Here is a 9,056-nt window from a genome sequence, read left to right as displayed (position 1 = left end):
TCCTGATCCCCTCGCCTCGTAAGACAAAAGTAAGGGAAAGTTGAGTGAAATGCAAAACAAGCCCACTGGGAATCCTCAATACAGAAGGCACATGCTGGAAAAGGGACAGACACACAGAAAGAAAATGTAAATTGTGGTTGCTCGTTTAAGACACATTTCTCATAGATCTGCAATCTCACACTATAGGACACAATTTAGCTCCTTTCTTTTCTGGACGATCAATCCCATAGCTAACTATGGTGGGATTTCTCATGTTTCCTTCTGAAATGTCAGCTCTTGGCCACTGACAATGACAGAATATTGATCCATCATGTCTGGTCTGGTGATCTGCCGGTTAGTCACCTCCCAGGCATGCCACCCAGGGGAAGACTTCAGCTTCCACTACCATCATTCTCCACTACTTTTAACTCAAGGAAGCGGGAAAGGGAATTCTCCAGGAGATAAAGTTCAGTGCTCAGCCAGCACCTGCCCGGAAAGGTAACAGGATGGGTGAAAGCAGGTCTGGGAGGGGGTGCAGCAACAAACTTAAACGTACCTGATGAAGCCGTCGTTGTTTCGCTGTCAGACTGAACTGGAAGACAGAGGGTAGGAAAGTTAGTGTGATTAACCAGGATTCCTTCCTAGACATCAGCTTACTCAAAACAAGTAACTGGAAAGTTCTTTCAAGAGCCTTTCATTGTGATTTCTACCATGGAAGAAGATTTCATTGTTACTGATGTGAAACCATAAATGAAGGTACAAACCCAATATGGATCTAGTGCCAGCTACCCTGCCAACGATGCTAAAAACCTGCCCAAGCTTTACCATAAAGTGTTACCACTAGTGTTCAGAATTCCACTGCAAGGGCATCTTGACTTAAAATTCAAAAGGCTGAGTAAATGTATTCTGTTGCTGTTAATTGCTGTCCATCTAGGCAAGAAGAGAAGGAGCCTCTGACTGTCTCTTACTAAGGAACAGTGACTCCTTCAAGAAGCAGCATCCTCAGACCGCTGGTTCTTTAATGTCTGTGACAAGGAGGTTCCTTCTGATAAAGCAACCAACCCGTACCACAGTAAACCAGTACCTTTTATTATTTACCCAGTGATAAACTGGGAAGGAATGTGGAGAACTGACTGCCAGGTGCAAGTTTTCATCAGCAGTTAAAGAGGACTTCTAGTTCTCCTGTTCACGTGCCGTAATGTCAAAAGAGATGGGGGTAGGAGTCTTTTGGGCGTTGGGGCTGTGGTAGTAGCAGTCAGGGAAGGCAGGATTCTGGGTGTGCAAGAAGCTGGGCAAGAAGAGGGAAAGGGTGTCCACAACATTTGGCTGTGAACTGAGAATAAACTCACCAGGACTAAGGAGCACAGGTGGTGTGACAGCTGCAGCTGGAAAAAGAGAAGATGTGATGTTCTGAAAGATCTTCATTTGAGCTTTCAGCCTCTTTCCCCCCCTCCCACAGTTCTGCCAATGGCTCACCACTCCTGACCAGCAGCCATCCCACATCTGGTTCATAGACAGTGCTGATCGTGATGTTATCTGACTCGTCAGAGTAACTGCAGGCTTTCCCTGAAACTATGCTGGGTGTCCTAGAGCTGATGGGATGCTGTAGAGCAGAGATTGGCCCCATGGCTCATCCTTTGTGAGGAGTTTCTTCTCGATCCCTCAACTCTATGCATTTTGAAGCCAAAGTAAAGGCTTCACATGTAGTCTTTTCAGGTTTAGATGTAGGTTAGCCACTGCCAGTTTGGTCTGGACACCAAGTCTTATCTACCCTCTTACAGACTGTCAGATTTCACACACTGAACACCAGACCGACACAGGTTGCCTTCACCTCCCATCCCCACCAGGAAAATAATGCACCTTGTGTATAAAATATGGTGTTTCCACTTTTCTCCTCCAGTGCTGTCCCATGACAGCTGGTCAGCTTGACCCACAATACTCTAGTCAGCTGATGAGCAGTCACAGGACAGAGGAGAGACCATGGAACTGGTGTCCTGGAGAAGGGGACACCACTCTCAGATGAGCTCTCGTACACACAAAGCACACTTTCCAGCAACAGTCAAGCACTGCTGCCTCTCCTTTGTCTTTCGAACCATACCATGGACCAGATGTGTTCTCCCTCTCCCTTCTCTGCCTGGTCCCCTGATCTCAAAGGGATGCGTTTGAGAGACTGCCTCAGCAGAGATACCATCGCTGAGGCCAGTGGTGCCAGATTCAAAACAAGACTCATATGGGCAAAGTGCGGAGGCTCCTTCTTGAGCCTCCAGTCCCCTCCACCATTCCCCATTGTAAGTCCAGCAGGTTTAGCCTATCTTGTAGATACACTTCCATCAGCTCTGTGTCCTTCCCCTGGGGCTATCTCCACATCAAGGCTTGGCTCTCTAAGGAGGCACATTGCTCGCCACAAGCGCTCATCACAGAATCACAGGATGGTTTGAGTTGGAAGGGACCTTAAAGCTCATCCAGTTCCAACCCCCCTGCCATCAGCAGGGACTCCTTCCACTAGACCAGGTTGCTCAAAGCCTCATCCAACCTGGTCTTCAACACTTCCAGGGAGGAGCAGCCACAGCTTCTCTGGCCAACCTGGGACACTGTCTCACCACCCTCACACCAAACAATTTCTTCCTCACATCTCATCTCCATCTCCCCTCTTCCAGTTTCAAGCCATCACCCCTTGTTCCAGTACTATCATCAAGTGTCCTCCATCTACCCTTTCACATACACTTTGCTGTCCCCAGTGACACAGCTGCAGGCACAGCAGGGAAGACAGTACTAAAAGAACAGTATTTCCACCTCCCCATCCCACCACCACTCAAGAGTTTGTTTTATTACTATCTTTCGGGGTTTTTTGCCACCTCTGTCTCCTGAGCACTGAAGCATGGCTGCTAGCTGTCAGCAGAGACACAGCCTGTGTCCCAGTGCTGCCCAGTTAACTGCTGAATCTGACCAATTTCTCTCTGTCGTCATTTAGTCTCTTCCTTTCTGCAACCTTCTCTGGAAGCCCAGGCTACGTGAGATTCGGATTTCATGGCTTCCCGCAGTGCAAACAGCTTCAGAAAGCCCTGGTACACCAGAAGAATGGCTTTTCCTTGGAGAACAGGCCATTAAGTCACCACAAATTCATCTCCCTGCAAAGAAAGTACTCCCAGATAGCCACAAACACTGAAAGAGCACTGCCAGCTGTCAAAAGTGGGTAAGAGGAGTTTCTGAGCGTAACTGTTGGGGCTATACAAGCAGGAGTAAAGGTGAAATGGGGAGAAGATGCCTGAAGATGTCAAGAGATAGGAGCTTACCTGAGGTGCTGATAAGAGAGTCGGTGCTCACTTCACCTGGAAAAGAGAATGTCCTTGAGAGAGCTTGTCTTCATGGTTCCTTACACAGCTAGCCATAGCTAGCTTGAATTACCTTGACCACCATGGGTGGCTCATCCAATCCAGCAAATATATAAACAAACACAGAATCACAGAATCCCAGCATTGCCTGGATTGGAAAAGACCTTTAAGATAATTGAATCCAATCATGAACCCAACACTGACAAGTCCCCGACTAACCCATGTCCCTCAGCACTGTGTCTACACGACTCTGAAATCCCTCCAGGGATGGGGACTCAACCACTGCCCTGGGCAACCCCTTCCAGTGCCTGAGAACCCTTTCAGCAAAGAAATTCTTCCTCACATCCAATCTCAACTGCCCTGGGCACAACTTGAGGCCATTTCCTCTGGTCCTGTCACTTGGTCCTTGGTTGAACAGACCCACCCCCACCTCTCTACACCCTCCTTGCAGGGACTTGGACAGAGCCACAAGGTCTCCCCTCAGCCTCCTTTTCTCCAGGCTCAACAACCCCAGTTCCCTCAGCCTGGAACTCAGCACACTTGTGCTCCAGAACCAGTACCCCCATCCCACCTGTATCCATCCCCCTTTTCAGTGTCTGGCCTGGGACTGGATTTCTTACTGCACATGTTGCATCGACCCTTCCTGAACTCTGGATTCATATTCTGACTTCTCAGATAGGGCCCCTGTGGGCATCTCAATGGGAAAGAAAAACATCTGATGATGAAAACAAAGGTGCTGATGGCTCCCACAGCAGTAGGACACATGGCTGAGGTACCTGCTGCAGAGAAGGAGGGAGGCAACTCCAGAACCTAGCCTTGACTGCAGAAATTCATCAGCAGGTGAGTTTCTTTGAAATGGGATAGATGTGATAGAGGAATAGAGTGAAGGAAAAGGAAGCTTGGTGGATACATTTGGGACTGGCTTCTGAATAGTCTTTTGGGAAACCCCAGGTATTCCACATGACAGGATCATGTCTGGGAGATGCCCAGGGCTTCAGTGTGAAGGCAGGCCCTTGTGGTTCCTCTCAGTGCTGAAGCATGGCACAAACATACATTAGTTTTATCTTACCATGTCACAGAAACGCAAAAGGGTCCAGAGGGATAAAGCAATTCAACCCCAACAACACAGCCAGTATGGAGACCAATCAATACCCTTTCGCGGTGGCCCCACTGCTAATCAGAGAATGGTCGGGGTTGGAAGGGACCTCTGGAGATCACCTAGTTCAAACACCCCCTGCTAGAGCAGGCTCACCTAGAGTAGGTCACACAGCAATATGTCCAGTTGGGTTTTGAATGTCTCCAGAGAAGGAGACTCCACAACCTCTCTGGGCAGCCTGTCCCAGGGCTCTGTCACCCTCACAGTAAAGAAGTTTTTCCTCAAGTTTAGGTGGAAAAGAGACAGGAGTGCCAAAGCACCATGCCACTTGTGTACCCCTTGCCTTGGGATTTTCCCAGTCAGCAGTAGAGTTCCCCAGGCATCTCATGACTGAAGAGTTATCAGCTCTGGTGGATCTCCCACTACCCTGGACTGTGAATATAACTTCATGCGCTTCAGCTAAGTGTTCAGGACCCCAACACCAGTGAATTATTTGTAAAGAACACGCAACACTTAGCAGGTTGTCTTGGAGGGCTTGTTTAATCTTCACTGCAGGGCAAGCTCATAGTGTGAGAGGTGAGGAAACAGAGAGCAGCGTTTGTAATTAAACCAGCTGTAACTACAGAGGACACCTGGGTCGCGTGAGCAGTCTTTGGCACATAACATGCCTGTAACACTTACCAGTTGCACTTTCCAGTTCTTGCCCATTGACCACCCATGGCAACCAGTCTGCAAGAGAAGAGAGAGGGGAGTGAAGAAAGGACACAGAGAGGGATTTCTAGTCTGCAGGCTTTGTGAAATTGTTATGATAAGTTTATCTGTCCAGGAGACACCACTGCCCTCTGCTGAAAGGAGAAATGCTCTCCACTCTGCCTCAGCCTCCAGTTTGTTCTTCACAGATGTGTGGATACAGCAGGTCCTGACCCCATCCCTGCTGCTTTCACCAGAGCCGAAGGCTAGGCACAGGGACAAGACATAAATACCTCCAGATCTACTACTGAGCTTTGCATTTCTGATCCCCCATTTGATGCATTTTTAAAACAAATTGCACATTTCCTCCCTGCTCGGGACGTTGGTGAAAATCCCTGTATCTCCATTTCATAAAAGAGGAAACTGAGTCATGGAAATTATTTACTTAGGGTCACAGATGGAGTCATTGGCACAGGAAGAAACAAATTGCAGGTTAGCTCTTTAGGGAAATAATTATGTGGTCCATCATCCCGCCTGAGTATGGAGGACAGAGCAGAAGATCTTTCTCCTCTCAGCCCCTGGGTACACTGGAAAGGGAGAAAGATGAAGGCTTAGCCGTGCATGCCATGTGGAAGAGGAGAAATTGAAACTGAGCTGGACTATTTGTTTGTCCAAATATAAAGGGTGAGAGAGCTGCTCCCTACAGCAGCCAGGAACAGGAAAATATTTCCTGCTAGCCACAGAGGAGGAAAATGCCTTCACAGCTGGGGTGGGATGAAGGAAGGAGTTGGCAGGACAAAGCCAGTGATCCGGGGCACTGCAGGGATGAGCACAGGACCAGCCCAACAACCAGTGCACCCTGCTATGTCTGATGAACTCCGCCTCTGGCTCTCTGTTAATGGGAGCACTGCCTGGGTCAAAACTTTCGGATCTGGAGCTTTTGTCTTAGTTCTTCCTCATTCCAAGAGCAGTTACTCGCAGGCTGCAGAGAGACCCTTGGGACCTCTATATCCTCCAGCATTACAGGAGTCACTGGACCCTGCTATTCCCTTCCCCACCCAGCTGCCAGCAAAGGCTCAGCTGCTGGTGCCTGACCCAGGCGTGTATAATAATTTAAGTGCACAATATAGGGCAGCCCAAACCTCTCCCTCTCCTGGCTGATCTCTTAAAGGTAACGCATAGAGGACAAAAATTATATCGAACACTTTCTCATCTCCTTCTGATACAAAAGGAAGGAGACAAATTCTGAAACCATTGCAGGGGATAGAGGTGCCAGATTTGAAACAGGAGTCAGGGAAAAAGGGAGGAGGCTCCCCTCCTTTTTTACAACATTGAAAAGTCAGCTCTTACTAGTTTTTTTTTTATTATTCCTCCCTAGGAGATAACTAGAAAACTGGTCCAATTCTCAAACAACAGGATGCAAGTGAAGTGAAATCTTTATATGTGAGGAGAGGAGACAAGAGGTGACTTTATTAGATTTCCAATCACTTCAATTTCCATTTGCCATGGTACCCAATTCATATGCTTTATAAACGATTGGACCTTATTGTCCAACTTGCAATAAATTCATCCTTGAGGTCTGAGAAATTGGCAAACCTAATTCACTGAATCTGTAGCTTACCCAAAACTAAGAGACAATGAGACACCAACTACTGATTCCTGTTGTTTTCTGAGTTAAAACAAAAAAAAAACAAACCCAGAAACGCTAAAATGAAATACACAAAAGTAAGAAATACTCCTTTCAGGCCTCTTTCATACATCATAAAAAACACAGCCTTTTTTTTTTCTGCCTCTAACTTTGTAGGCCACCTACAAGCTCATCTCTTGGGTGCCTCACCTCCCTGCTTTGCTGTCACAAACACAGAATCATAGAATGGTTTGGGTTGGAAGGGACCTTTAAAAGTCACCTAGTCCAACCCCCCTGCAGTAACATGTCATCCTCTGCTGTGTACCTCTAAAGGAAAAAGTGTTCTTGAGAGCAGAATGAGACTTCAGCATGAGGGAAGGACCAGGAGAGCAGATCGGAATGACCAGATTTAAATGCGATAGGTGCCATCATTTGTCCCCTGCATACAGTTTTTCCCAGGTGAAGTTTCTTCCATTCACTGGAATTAAACTTCTTTCGCTGTCTGAGTCTTATGACTATAAAGTCAGATGCTGCCCTCTTGTTTTGGGTTTTTTTGTTTTTTGTGGTTTTGCTTTAACAAATTTCATCCTACCCGAATTTTTGCCAAAGTTAACCCCAAGCAAACACAGAAGTAGAGCAACAGAACAAACAACAACAGAAGCAGAGAGTGGTTTGAACTATGGTTTCTCAAAACAGCTATACAAAAAGCTACAACCCCCCTGGCAATGGGGCCATTCCAGCAGCAACTGCTAGTAACAGCAAACCATAGAATCCTTTGGTTGGAAAAGACCTTTGAGATCGAGTCCAACCGTACCTGTCCACTACTAAACCAGATCTCTGAGCACCCCATATACCCATCTTTTAAATCCCTCCGGGGATAGGGACTCAACCACTTCCCTAGGCAACCCATTCCATTGCCTGAGAACCCTTTCAGTGAAGTTTTTCCTGACATCCAATCTGAACCTCCCTTGGCACAACTTGAGGCCATTTCCTCTTGTTCTATCACTTGTTACCTGGGAGAAAAGACACACCCCTTCCTTGCTACAACTTCCTTTCAGGTAGTTGCAGACAGCAATTAGGTCTCCCTTCAGCCTCCTCTTCTCTAAACAACCCCAGAAATGTTTCACAACTGTGAGAGAAGTTTTGTGGAGCACTGGGGAGATCATGCAGACACAGGCAGGACAGCAGTCTACGGTAAGCACAAAGCACAGCTAACCCTTTCTCAACTCGACCCGGCAGTTTTGCCTACCCAAACATCCCTTCAGTGGAAGCTGTGGACCTCTGTCTCTTGTGAATCCCAGTACATACTGGGGAGTGGATATATATGGGAACCAGTTCCTAAATTTACAAGCCTGCATCCACTTTGCCTGTCCTGTTCGCTCCTTCCCTCTTCACTGCCCATCTGTATGTCTGCATCTCTCTCCTTTGGTCATTATACATTAGCCTGTGTAGGAAACTCCGTGGGGCCAGAGTGGGGAAGACATCCTCCCCCCGGCGTAAGGACTCACCAGCTGGGGACAAGGAGAGAGCTAAGAGACACAACAGGACACAGGCTCCAGAGGTCTTCATCCCTGTGGAGTGGAGGAGAGAGGGTTAAGAGGAAAGCTAAGGTAGGAACAGAGAGACCCTTCCCTACTGAACAGAAACTCCTTGCTTGCTGCCTCTCTTCCCCTCTCAAAGCCCATTTGGCCTTCCCAGCCTCCCTCCCACCTGCATCCTGCCTCATCTGGCCAGTTTTCCAGGTTTCTGAAACATTTTGGACTGAAGATGTAACACCATCTGCTTGCTTTCTCTTTCCACCTCCTTTCTCCACTCTTCATCTCTTTTCCCACCCAGGTGGCTAAGCCCCCCTCACCCAGCAATGCAAAGAGAAGTTTCCCCTTGTTTCTCCCTCCACTCTTTTCTCTGTTTCATCTCCCTGAGGGTCGCCGGGCAGCAGGCAGGGTCCCCATCACTTACTGCAGCCCTGGGGCTCCGCTCCCTTCAGCAGCACCGCTCTGACTGTCCCCTCCGTGCTCCCCCCACTCTGGCTATTGGGTAAATCCCAGGCAGCCACACCCGGAACACGCTCTGCTTTGGGCTGGCTTCAAAATACCATTTTTTTATTATTTTTGAGGGGGGGTTTCAAAAAAAGAAAAGAAAAGGAAAAAAGGAGGAGAAGCGAGCGCGATGCTGGACGCGGTGTCATCATGCGGCTGGAATGAGGGGGAGCGGCCCACACCCTCATTCCTGAGGCGATTGTCCTCCGGAGGGAGCCCGCTCCTCCCGCTCCCCCGGGCCGGCGGCAGCGGCGCGGCTCTCCCGGCCGTGTGGCGCACCCGGGCCCGCTCTC

General features: G+C 48.4%; 1 protein-coding gene across 1 annotated transcript in view; it reads right to left on the bottom strand.

The window, feature by feature from the left end:
• LOC104531751 (microfibrillar-associated protein 5) overlaps positions 1–8,824 on the bottom strand; it is a gene marked incomplete at its 5' end in the record, with an annotated part of 10,898 nt that extends 2,074 nt beyond the window's left edge. The window contains 7 exon segments of the mRNA XM_010176744.2: positions 536–571; positions 1,329–1,364; positions 3,273–3,308; positions 5,089–5,136; positions 8,233–8,295; positions 8,684–8,714; positions 8,717–8,824. Coding sequence (XP_010175046.2) covers positions 536–571; positions 1,329–1,364; positions 3,273–3,308; positions 5,089–5,136; positions 8,233–8,295; positions 8,684–8,714; positions 8,717–8,824 — 358 coding nt within the window.
• Positions 8,825–9,056: the final 232 nt, after the last annotated feature.

The sequence above is a fragment of the Antrostomus carolinensis genome, unplaced genomic scaffold (assembly GCF_000700745.2).
Source record: "Antrostomus carolinensis isolate BGI_N321 unplaced genomic scaffold, ASM70074v2 scaffold3901, whole genome shotgun sequence".
Taxonomy (NCBI): domain Eukaryota; kingdom Metazoa; phylum Chordata; class Aves; order Caprimulgiformes; family Caprimulgidae; genus Antrostomus; species Antrostomus carolinensis.
Note: the sequence above shows the minus strand (reverse complement) of the source record. Positions and strands in the feature narration are given on the sequence as shown.